The sequence below is a fragment of the Peromyscus leucopus genome, chromosome 17 (genome assembly GCF_004664715.2).
Source record: "Peromyscus leucopus breed LL Stock chromosome 17, UCI_PerLeu_2.1, whole genome shotgun sequence".
NCBI lineage: Eukaryota > Metazoa > Chordata > Mammalia > Rodentia > Cricetidae > Peromyscus > Peromyscus leucopus.
Window position 1 is genome coordinate 5,090,527 of NC_051077.1, and position 12,710 is coordinate 5,103,236.

General features: G+C 48.9%; 1 protein-coding gene across 1 annotated transcript in view; it reads left to right on the forward strand.

Annotated features, from left to right (window-relative positions):
- The window catches only part of Myom2 (myomesin 2), a 69,570-nt gene that overhangs the window by 33,566 nt on the left and 23,294 nt on the right, over positions 1-12,710 (forward strand). The window contains 7 exon segments of the mRNA XM_028859818.2: positions 542-669; positions 1,575-1,758; positions 2,994-3,168; positions 4,796-4,917; positions 6,705-6,892; positions 8,767-8,893; positions 10,764-10,942. Coding sequence (XP_028715651.1) covers positions 542-669; positions 1,575-1,758; positions 2,994-3,168; positions 4,796-4,917; positions 6,705-6,892; positions 8,767-8,893; positions 10,764-10,942 — 1,103 coding nt within the window.

The following is a 12,710-nucleotide window of genomic DNA, read 5'->3' on the forward strand; positions in this document are numbered from 1 at the left end:
ATCCTAGCAAGAGACAATCCTGGTTTTGCTTGATTACTTCTGGATTCGGATTCCTCTGTCCTGTAGAAACTCTGAAAGGCCTTTATAGGAGACTCTTAGGAACTGTTTTTTTTTTTTTTTTTTTTTTTTTTTTTTGAAATCAGAAATAAAATGGAGTGATCTTTATTGGAGTGTTTTTGACTCTGGATAAGGAATCTTAGGATCTGTTTGCCTTCTCTGAGTAGAAATGGTCAACTGTAGCGTGGCAACCTTTCAAGAAATATTTATTTTATGTGTTATGAGTATTTTGCCTGCATGTATGTCTGTGTACCATGTGCATGACTGGTATACTCAGAAGCCAGAGAAGGGCACTGGATCCCCCGAAACTAGAGTTATAACTATCATGTAGGTGCTAGGAATCGAACCCAGGCCCTTTGGAAGAACAGCTGTTGCTCTTAGCCATACCCCCAGCTCACTAGGATAGTCATTTGTGCCCTGGGTTATGCTGGGGAATGACTGAGTGTCACCACACAGCCCTCACTCAGTTCATTTTTTTCTGCAGGTGACGTTCAGATTCCAGGGCCTCCCACCAATGTCCAGGCCTCAGAGGTCAGCAGAAACTATGTTGTCCTCAGCTGGGACCCCCCTTCTCCCCGCGGCAAGGAGCCCTTGATGTACTTCATTGAGAAGGTATTGTGGCCAAGCTTCCAAGAAGGCCGCGCTCAGGCGGCCACCCTCTTTTCTATGCTTTACTTAGGGGCTGTGAGTCCATTGGTCTCCATAGAGCCTGACCACTGTTGTATAAGAGGAGGTTAAATAGTGGAGGGCAGGGTTGAGACCTGGGGGCTGGTCCCTCACAGGTAGCTGCTCTGCTATGGAAACTTGTGGGAACTGAGCTTTGTTGTCTGGGTAACAGAGCTGTCGCTCAACTGTTTGGTTCCTACGTCCCCATGGTTTAGGGGAGGAGTGGAGTTTACACACTGGGACCTGCCTTCCAATTTCTCCCAAGGACTGCTGGTTTCTTGAGATCTACCACTGTTCAGTGTTTGCGTGTAAGCCATGCACAGCCACTGGATGGCGACCTTGTAGAGGGAACCATGTGTTGGAGCAGCTTGAGGCTTCATTTCCTGGATTTAAGTAAAGGCAGACTCATTTTATGTCACAGCCTAGTAGAACACACACACACACACACACACACACACACACACACACACACACACCCATATTCAACAAATTATATCTCTATACTTTTAAAGATATACCGTTATACCTTATGTATTCTCTCTTACTTAGTTTTTATGAACTTGGATACTGAGTTTAACAAAATGATATAATCCCCCAAAGGCCTTTACTCATGAGCTAAGTAGCTCCGTGGTTTAGATATGTGACCTCACCATTGTATGACCTATGCACCTGTGGACACATAGAGCATGTCAGGCCACCACCCTAAGTAGCTGCAGAATGGTAACATTTCTAACTGAACTGTGACTCCTTAAGTGGTGTGGGAATGTCATAAATCCTCTCCTAAACTCTCTCTAATTACCCTCTCTTCCATCTTTCCGAGACTCTGACCTCCCGTTCCGTTCCTTCCGCAGTCTGCAGTTGGGAGCGGCAGCTGGCAGCGGGTCAATGCCCAGACAGCAGTCAGATCGCCTCGGTATGCCGTCTTCGATTTGGCCGAGGGGAAGTCCTACGTGTTCCGGGTCCTGTCAGCCAATAAACATGGCCTGAGCGACCCGTCAGAGATAACGCCACCCATTCAGGCACAGGACGTGATTGGTAAGTCATGGCACACAACCAGAATCCACAGCAGCAAGGCTGAAAATACGGTGGCCCGGGCACCACTTCGGTGAGAGAATGCAGGTGCTGGAGCGCCTTGCGTGCGTGGTGTCGAGTCCGTTCACAAGCCGCGAGAGGCTGGCGCCATGTTATGGCCAGCACTCAGTGTTTCTCCGAAGGCCTGTCTTCCTTTCATGAAACCCACACGTGATTTGTTGGTTTGTTCATCGGGACAGGGCCTCACTGTGTAGCCCTATCCACCCTCAAGCTCTTAGTAACCGTTCCATCTCAGGCCCTCGAGTGCTGCGATCATAAACATATGCCACCACACCTAGTAATGCCTGGATTAAAATGTATGTTTAGGCCATGGTCACTTAACAGCCCCAACCCTAAACCCAGGGTGGTTACTTGCTCATCTGACTTGAAGATCCTGGTCAGAAAGTTTCAAATGCAGCTCATAGAAACTCGGAGTTGCCGTCCACCCCAAAGCGTAGCCCTCTCAGGAGGCCCCCTGATCCCTAACAGGGGTGTATTCTCAGGAGGCTTTGTACAGGATGTGCCTAGTATTAGGTATTCTCATTCTGAGCATCAGGGCATCCTCTCTCCTTGGTACCACACCTTACAAAAGCTGGAGATGACAGTGAGCTGCTATTGGGGATGGAGACCTAGGCTGCCTTCAGATCCTCCTTGGGTTGTGGCCCTGTTTCCATTATCACCCAGGCTCTTAGAAATCAAACCCAGGACCACAGATACCACACCGGTAGTCTCCGAAGAGAGGCCCTGGCCTTTTCCTTCGCTTAATGACATACACACAAAGTGACAATAATCACTGAACACTGGGAATGTGTCTGAGGTGGTTGGTTCTGGAGTGGCTGGAGGATCTTTGACTATAGCCCACCGGGGAAAGGCAGAAGACGCGATGGTCAAACTGTGATCCCACTGAGTATCCTTGTAGATCTTCCAAAATAGGACATCAGTGTGTCTTACTTCAAACACGGCCGTCAAACAAAGCCTGCATGCACTAGAACCTCTAGCAGCCTCATGGAAATGAAGATTCCACAGTGGTAATTCCTTTCCTACCAGTCATGTGACTCAGGAAGAGGCCCTGGTCCCACAGCCCCACCAGAACTCACTTCTTTGTAGAGTATTAAACCTGGATTTTACACCTTGGGGACAAGGTGGCTCTCTGGAATGGCCCACATGCTGATCACATCTATCTTCCTGTCTCCCCTCAGTGGTCCCATCTGCTCCTGGCCGGGTGCTTGCCTCTAGGAATACAAAGACCTCTGTCGTGGTGCAGTGGGACAGGCCAAAGCATGAGGAGGACCTGCTGGGCTACTATGTGGACTGCTGTGTGGCGGGAACAAACCTGTGGGAGCCATGCAACCACAAACCCATTGGATATAACAGGTGCCACCCCCCATCACCTAGCAACCAACCCACTGTCACAGAGGCAGGGCATTGGACATGGTTTGGCTTCCAGAGCTGGAGATACCACAGTAGAATGCCAATGTCTCCCCTGTAGACACGATCCTTTTGTTTAGTCGCACATGTTAGTGCTGACTTGAGATAGGCAGGTCACATCACTGAGATAACTTGTCTACTGATAAAACTAACCTTTGCCTATTATTATTTTGATTGTATAAATGCATGGTTGGCAATGCAAGAATCAAACCTATGTATACAATATGTAACAACAATTGCCATTTCCTTAATATTTTAAATTAGATTTATGTGGGGGTCAGAGTACTTGACACACAGCAGGGCAAACCCTTCTTTGCATATATAAGGGCAGTTTTGTTCTTCTCAGCCCCTGACAGGGTTAGGACAGGGAATGATCAGCCCCTGGCTGGGCAGTGCCCCCGAGGAGACGCATGTCTTTGGCAGTGGGAAGCCGGAGGAGTCTTTACGTTTGGAACTTTCCCACTTCTGCTCTCTGCCCAGGACACATGGATTGTCTGGGTTTGTGTTTCCTGTACGATGTGCTTCACAGGGAAGTGCAGTCGCAATCGCAATGGCCGCTGTGGAGGGTCTTAGTGGCAGCTCCACCATCTTCCCTTAAAAAGAATTCTTTTATTTATTTATTTATTTATTTATTTATTTATTTATTTATTTATTTGAGACAGGGTTTCTCTGTGTAGCTTTGCGCCTTTCCTGGAACTCACTTGGTAGACCAGGCTGGCCTCAAACTCACGGAGATCCACATAGCTCTGCCTCCTGAGTGCTGGGATTAAAGGCGTGCGCCACCACCGCCCGGCAAGAATTCTTTTAAAAAGGCATATTGTAAAAATCCAGGGACATAAAAGAATAACAGCTAGATGGTCTATCAGTCCACTGCCAGCAACAGGAGAAAGACCCATATGCCAGCAACAGAAGAGACCTGGGGCGTATTCTCAGGAGGAGTCTGAAGGAGGTGGTTAAATTGTATTGACTATAGCTTCTTAACAACCGCTTGTATTTCCCGAATGCTTGCTGTGTGTAAGGCAGGTGGGCTGAGTTCTTTCTGGATGGTTCTCCAGTTGATGCTCATGGCAGTTCTGTGAGGACTGAGCATCCCTGCTCCCCAGGAGGGGAAGCAGAGCCTTGTAGGGGTTAAGGATCATGACAAGGGACCTACGGTCTGGCGGCGGGTGTCAAAGCCAGTGCTCCAACTTGCTCTTTGTGAATTCGAGGTCCTAGTCTCTACCCATAGTCCTGCATTTATTTTCCATGCACAGACCTCTTGGATGTGAGGAATCGAATGCTATAGCAGAGCTTCACTCTAGAGAGGCTCCAGATAAAACACTGAAGGTAGGGTCTCAGACTTTGACACTAAATGCAGTCTAATCGGGGCTTTTGGCTTGCTTTTTTACCCTAAACAGTGAATTATTTCTTGACACAGAAAATGAGGATGGATGTGTGTGGTTTACAGGGAAAATAAACTCAGGTTTAGATCAAGTGAGAATTTTTATATGAAGGACCCCAGTGACTTCTACTTCGGTGGTGGGGAGCAGCAAGCTGGGACTTGTGCTGTGTGACTCTTGGTCATGTCCCTCAGGTTCGTGGTGCATGGCTTAACCACTGGGGAGCAGTACATCTTCCGGGTTAAGGCTGTCAACGCGGTGGGGACCAGCGAGAACTCCCAGGAGTCGGAGGTCATCAAGGTCCAGGCGGCCCTCAGTACGTAGATTACGGGCTCTTCTGTCTCTGTTTCGGGTTATAATCTCTGTGTGAATAAACACTTGCCACACCACCTAGAGCACTGATACAGGGGATAAAGGTGGTAGGGGCGGGGCTTGTTACAGAGTCCACACCTCCCAGTGGGCTGTTTGTCCTGGGAATGGCAGTGTGAGGGGAAATGGTAGCAGGCCAACACCATGCCAATTAAATATGGAAGGGATCACAACAGCGCCATACTCAGGTGAGGATATCCACTATCCGCCATGACTATTCCTTTGAAACATGTGCCTTCAAGGAGAAAGCCGGTGTGGCTTTCCTGTCACTGCCTGGTCCTATCCATGAATATTTTAAATGTCTGTTATTTTGATCAAACAGGACAATCCAGATCCATTTTTTTGCACACATCTGTGGTGTGGTGTGTGTGTGCGCGCACGCGCGTGCGAGAGAGTGAGTGCTCATGCTCCTGTGGGTGCGTGAGTGTGGAGGCCTGAGAGGTCTTCTAGGTCACACTCCAGTTTATTTCCTGGGGCAGGGTTTCTCCCCTGAAGCTACAGCTTGGGGACAGGACTAGCTTAGGGAGCCAGCTTGCTCCGGGGCTCCTGAGGCTCTCTCTGCCGTTTGAGTTGAGTGGTGACAAGACCTTTTGGCTGTCCCTACACGAGGTGCTCTCCCGTGTTCAGTGTCTTACTCATGTCGCTGTAGCCTTTTGTGGGGCTCACTCTGCTGCCGAGCAGTTGCAGGAGGAATACTTTAAAATACCAACGTCAGCCACATATGCATATTTCCGTGACAGTATTCGCTCTTCATTCCTAAGAGATACGTTTAGGTTTTTGTTTTGGACTCCGAATAACTTTACCACCATTTTCAGAAGTTAAGGTTTTCCCCACCCCCAGCAATACTATTTCTGGGACCCCCCCCCCGGTTTTTTTTATGTTTTTTGAGACCGGGTCTCTATGTAATCTTGGCTTGCCTGGAACTCACTATGTAGGTCAGGCTGGCCTTGAACTCACAGAGCTCCACCTACCTTTGCCTCTCACATGCTGGGATTGTTTAACCACTGCTCCCAGCTCTGGGACTTCTGAGGACAGTCTGAGGACTCTGGTCACTCCCAGGTGAGCACAGGAGCAGAGACATTTGTTTCTGATTCACACGGCTCTGCCCTCCCAGAAGGCTTGTGCTCACCCTTAGTTGCCTTTTACCTCATTCCTACGGCAGGAAGCTGAAGGCTCGTACTTGCTCCCACTGGGAATTACTGAGGACGAACCAGTCTTCAGTCAGCGGGAAGCTGCAGCACACTCATAAGCTTGTTGGGGAAGGTGACATTCCTCTGGACATGGTGACCAAACAGGGAAACATGAGCTATGTACCCATATTAGTCTGAAGTTTTCTTACCTGACCAAGAAGTTAAAGCCTACGCAATGGATGGTGCTGCCCCCTTCTGGCCACATGGTGATTGTTCTTCTCATAGGCAGATTGGAAAGCTGCCTTTGCCCACCTTCAGGGGGCCACAGGGCACCTGCTGCATGTCTGGACCAGGTTTTAAACAGGTTCCTGTCCCACCATCATGATGCTTGAAACTGCGTTTAGAAAGAGCAATGGACACAGATGAAAGCCCCTGCCCCAGGAAATAAAATGGAGTGTGACCTAAATGCACTTCTAAACTCACCTCCTTTGAAGGGAGCAGGGATGCCTGTGCGTCTGTTCCCCGCTGTGACTCCAAAGGTGGCTGCTTGGTGGGAGGAGGGATACAGAGCCCTCGTGACTGCCATGCTTCTGTGTCCTCGTAGCTGTCCCCTCTCATCCATACGGGATCACCCTTCTCAACTGCGACGGCCACTCCATGACCCTGGGCTGGAAGGTGCCTAAATTCAGCGGTGGCTCGGCCATCCTGGGCTACTACCTAGACAAGCGAGAAGTACACCATAAGAACTGGCATGAAGTCAACTCTTCGCCTGTCAAAGAGAGGATTTTGACGGTTAGTTATTTTTTTTGTCTGTCCTTTGCTTTTGCCTAGGTGACCTCTGGTGACCTTTGGGTGGACTCCATTCAGAGTTTCAGAGTTCAGTTGGCTTTTGGGTCCTTTGATCCTGAAATAGAAGTAGTTAAAAAAAAATCCTAGAATTAGGAGGGCATAGCGTTTGGATTTAGATGGATCTTAGGAAGCTAAGAAGCAATAAAGAGGCCATGTTAGGAAGACTTCATAGTCAGTTAATGACCAGTTGGCAGTGTTCCATTCTAGGATCCCAGCCCTGTGTGTGTGAAGAATGGGGGAAACGGGGGCGGGGGGGGAGGGGGAGGGTGAGAGTGGTGGTGGTGGTGGTGGTAAGGATCTAGCTGGGCAAGTGCTGATGGGAGAACACTGCTCTTTGTCAATAACCACCTGTCCTAGTCAGGGTTTCCATTGCTGTGAAGAGACACCATGGCCATGGCAACTCTTATAAAGGAAAACATTTAATTGAGGTGGCTTACAGTTTCAGAGGTTTAGTCCATTATTGTCATGGCAGGGAGCATGGCAGCATGCAGACAGACATGGTGCTGGAGAAGGAGCTGAGAGTTCTTACATCTTGACTCAGAAGCAACAGGAAGTGGTCTGAGACATTGAAGGTGGCTTGAGCATATATGAGACCTCAAAGCCCGCCTCCACAGTGACACATTTCCCCCAACAAGACCACACCTCCTAACAGTGCCACTCCCTTTGGGGGCCATTTTCTTCCAAACCACCACATCACCCTTTCCTAGAAATCCCAGTGTTTCCCATCTCCTGTCCCAGTGTGTCACACCCAGATGCAGAGGGAGTGACAGATCTGGAGTCAAACCCTTGATTTTGATGTCAACTGCTGACGTCTTTCTCATCTGAGCAGTGATGAACGAGTTCACCTCATCACCAACACATAAAAACTGATCATAGCAGACACATTGGAAAAATGAGAATTTGGGGGAGTTCTTAGCAGTCTAATATCCATCATATAGAAAACTGCTTTATGATATATTTTATAATATAATGTTGTAACATTTAAACTATATTTACAATACTTACATGTTACGATGTGTGTGACTTAAACTCAATGTGTGTGACAATATTGATACTTTCCAAGTTCACCCTCAGCATCCAGTGGCTCTTTATTGGACCTGTGCCCCTGGCAGAACTCTTTGCTTACTCTGTAGGTGAGATGGCTCTGCCCTCTGGGGAATAAAGCACTTTAACCACCAAGGTCTCGCTTTGGAAATCAGTATCCAGACCTGGATATGGCTTTCATCGTGCCAAGCTGCTGGGTCAAAGATCTTCCTTTCCGGTCTTGCCCATGACTGACAGAGACCCCAGTTCTCTTTGTAGACCGAAGACTGTAGCAACTTGAAAAGCCATGAAACTCAGACAGCACTTGAACTTAGGGAGTAGATTTTGTAGCGACGACAGGAGACAGGTCCGGTGACTACAGTGAATGTTAACCCAGCATTACTTAAGCCAGGCTGGAGTCAGGGTTTCTGCGAGACCCTGCTCCATTGCATCAACCCCAGTGGTGGGTTTGCAGAGACGGAGCAGGGCTTGGAGCTGCCCCCCTGCTCCTGATTTGCTCTTTATGGGCATCGTTTTTTTCTCTCAGCCCAGCTCTTCACCTGCCCAGAGGTCACCATGTATCAGCCTGGTGGGAGCCATCATAGAGTTGATGTGTCATGACTACCACATGCTAGGTGCAGAAGTGGCCTCTTTGCAATGATTTAGTCTAACTCTCCAGCACTGTTCACTCCGCTTCCATTTCTCTTAGCAAACTCATCGTGAGTCCTCCGCGGTCCCTATGCATTTTCACACAGCTTTGACTTCTTATATTAATTGAAACAAAATCCATGCAGGTGGACGGCTTGACAGAAGGCTCACTGTATGAGTTCAAAATCGCCGCCACCAACCTGGCTGGGATCGGGCAGCCGTCGGATCCCAGCGAGCATTTCAAGTGTGAGGCTTGGACAGCGCCAGAACCTGGTGAGACGGTCTTCCCAGACAGACCTCCCTACATCGGCACAGCTGGCCAGAGGAGGGCTCCCACAGCAGGCTTTTGGGTGGCTGCTAGTATGCTGTCACTTACTTCCACAGTGAGAAGGCGGCCATGCCCATGGTGCAGACTGTGGCAAGAGCTGCGTGTGGTAATGAGATTGGACCATGGCAACCGAGCACAGCCAGGGAAGGGGCCCTGAGTACAGAGCCGGGGAGGCAGTGCATGGAGGGAGCCGCTAGCCCAGGCCACAGAGCAGAGGGAATGTCCCAGAGTCCACAATGTGCAGCTGGCACCTGACGTATGACCCAAGACAGATGTGGCTGTGGCCATCGGCTCCTAAGGAGCCAAGAGAAGATGAGGGCAAAAGGTCCCAGGCAGGAAGGGAGCCACGAGCCCTGCTCAAGTCAAGGCAGAGAACATCACCAGGGTCCTCACTCCTGTGCTCCAGGATGTTGAGAAGCAGGGCCCCCAGCTCTGAGAAGCACAATTGTTGCAGTGCTGGTTGCACATCCTGCTTCCTTCCCTCTTTCTCTTTTCCTCTCCTTCCTCCCTTCTTCCTTCCCTCCCTTCCTCCCTCCCTTCGTTCCTCCCTCCTCCCTTCTCTTTCTTCCTTTCCTCCTTCCTCTCTTCCTTCCTTCTTTCTCTCCCATGCCCCTATGTTCCTCTTTATTTCTCCATTTTTATTAAATTAAGTTGAGCCCCCTTAGAAATGACTCTTCAGAACAACCTCCTCTCCCTCCTCCTCTTCCTCTTTTTCTCTTCCTCCTCCCCTGCCTCCTGGTCTCTTTTTCAGCCCCTGGGAATGAAGCCAGGGTTTCCCACCAGCTTAGCAAGCCTTTTATCATGCAGCTACATCTGCAGCCTTTTTCTTTTATTTTAAAGACCAACTTTATGTTAAAAACTCAGAAATAACAAAGAAATCATGCACTGAAATTAACCAGACCCAAAGTCTGTAGGCATTCCGAAGTTGTAGAGCTTCGCAATTTTACTCTTTTGCTATTGAATATATTTTCACGCACTTTTCTACCACTAAAAACTTTAAAAAAGTCTATAGCAGAGTTAGAACTGGGAAGATATTGGCTTTGTATTCTCTTTCATAACTCCTGTCCATTACCACTCTATTTTTATTTTGAGAGAGGATTTTACTAAGTTGCCAAGTTAGCTTGAACTGACTCTGTAGCCAAGACAGACCTTGAGCTTTCAATCCTCCTGCCTCAGCTTCCGGAGTAACCAGAGTTGCAGGTCTGCCCTGCCATGCCCACCTCCAGGGTCTTCTCGAAGGCTTCATACAAGCTGGTGTAACAGTACACACTGGCTACAGTGAGATCTAATTAAGATGAAGTTGGGCAACAAACGCCGCCTTTCTTTCCCATTGCTTCTAAGAGCTCCTCTGGGAATGCGGAGGAAGCCCAGACTCCTGTGGCTTGCTGGAATCCTGGAGAGAACTGTGATGTGTGTTAGCATGCGGGGAGGTTTGTAGCACAGCAATGGCAACCGTTTCTGCACATTGTGTCTCTGATGCCCACGTGCTGGCCCGAGAGAGTGATGTGCACTGTGGATTACTTGGTTCATTCATACTCACCCAGGTGCCTGATGGAGGGGGATAGAAGCTGGACTCTTTCCAGCCCCAGCCATCAGGAACCTTCTAGAGAGAGTGATGTCTGAGTGTGAAGAGGATACATGCGATGTCTGTGGAGGGAAGCCCTTGCCAAGGCAGCAGGGGAAATCACTGGAGTGGTGGGGTTGGGGGTCACGCGAGTGGTGTGTGTGTGTGTGTGTGTGTGTGTGTGTGTGTGTGTGTGGGGCCCTGACCAGGAGGCAGGGTCACGCTGCTGCTCAGACTTCGTAACTTTTCAGGTCCCGCCTATGACCTGACGTTCTGCGAGGTCCGCGACTCCTCTCTGGTCATGCTGTGGAAAGCCCCGGTGTACTCGGGCAGCAGTTCCGTGTCTGGATATTTTGTGGATTTTAAGGAAGAGGATGCGGGGGAGTGGAAGACCGCCAGCGAGGCAGCCACTCCGAACCGCTATTTGAAGGTGACTGCCACCCCTTTCACAGGCATGGTTTTGACCCTTTAGCTGGCTGGCCACAGTCTCTAGGGGAGAGAGGTGCGTGGAGCTCCAGGGTGGCGAGGCAGACAGGCAAAGGCGCTGGCCTCACAAGCTCTGGGTCTTCCCCAACCTGCACGACGCTCTAGGACCACGCCCCTTGTATGCAGAGGCCACGCCCCTTGTATGTAGCGACCTGTTATGTTCTCCCACCTAGGTAAGGACCACCGCACCTGTGTGCTCCGACTTCAAGGCCAGCAGCATTCGCTTCACCTGGTCCCTGTGGTTGCTAATAGTAATTGCTCAGCTGTAACAATTACTTATTTAATAATAATTATTTAATGATTATCTTTAATAATTATTGTTAATAACAATTGCTTATCTAGTTGATGAGCAGCACGCACAGGTACACAGACATGCATGCATATGCACACAATCATCCACATATATTCATCCACTTGTGCTCACACTCACCTGACACACAGGCATGCATATGCACACATCTACCTATATACATACACCTGTGCTCTCACACATGTACACATACAGCTGGACTGACATGCACACATGTACATCTGCACCCATTTGTATGTACGCTTGCATGTATATATTCTATTATACAGATATAGGTACCTTCACACTCTTATACACATGTACACACATGCATGTCTATACTCACACACATGCACATATATACACACAGAAGCCCACACATGCATATATGCACACCTGCACTCTCACACATGCACACATATGCACAAGTACACTCATAGACACATACCTGCACTGCCACATACGTACACCTGAATACATGCACTCATACACATGCACTCGTGTGCACACATGTACATATTTGCACTTACACACATACACATAATTTCACATCAGCAATCACACATGTCCACACACACATGCACCACACTTGCACTATTACACATATGCACACATGAACACATACTTGTATACCTGTACACACATGCAAACGTGAACCCACCCACCCACGTACACATATGCACACAGAAGTAGGACCGTGCCCACATATATACACATATGCACATTCACAGCATCCCACATATGCACACCAGCACTCTCACACACATATACATACATACCTGCATTGCCACATGCACTTACATGCGTACACACCTGCACACCTATACTCACATGTCCACAGGAGCACACACTCACACACATGCACAATGTAAATTACTCTTACCCTTATTTTCCAAATATTTAACACTTGCAGTTTTCTTGTCACTGGGTCGGCGACAGCGTCTTTGAGTCCCTGGCCTGCATCCTCCGGTGCTGACCTTTCCTGACCCAGGTTTAGACAGAAGCCTGTGCACCTTCCTTCAAGGAAGGCGACCTGTGTGTGTCAGTCCCTGGAGCACACTGAGGAGGCACAGGCAGCGATCTCTCCACAAAGCAGATTCACAGCGGAAAACTCTCCTGTGAATGAGTCAGTGATTACCTTAGAATCCAGCCATGATAGGGAGCAGTATGCACATACATGTGAAAAGAGACTGATTCGACTTCGGTATGTCTAAAGGATGGTTCTCAACAGCCAGAAACCACACTTTAAATAGTATCTGGTCCTGGAGAATCACATTAAATATCACCAGGTTGTAACCGCGTCAATAGCGTTTGATTCTGCACGCCGGTGTTCTGAGGAACAAATGAAGTAGACAAACCCAGATCTGCTCATCTGTCAGTGAGATTGGCCCCTGTCTGGCCCGGCACATGTTTCTTCTGTCCT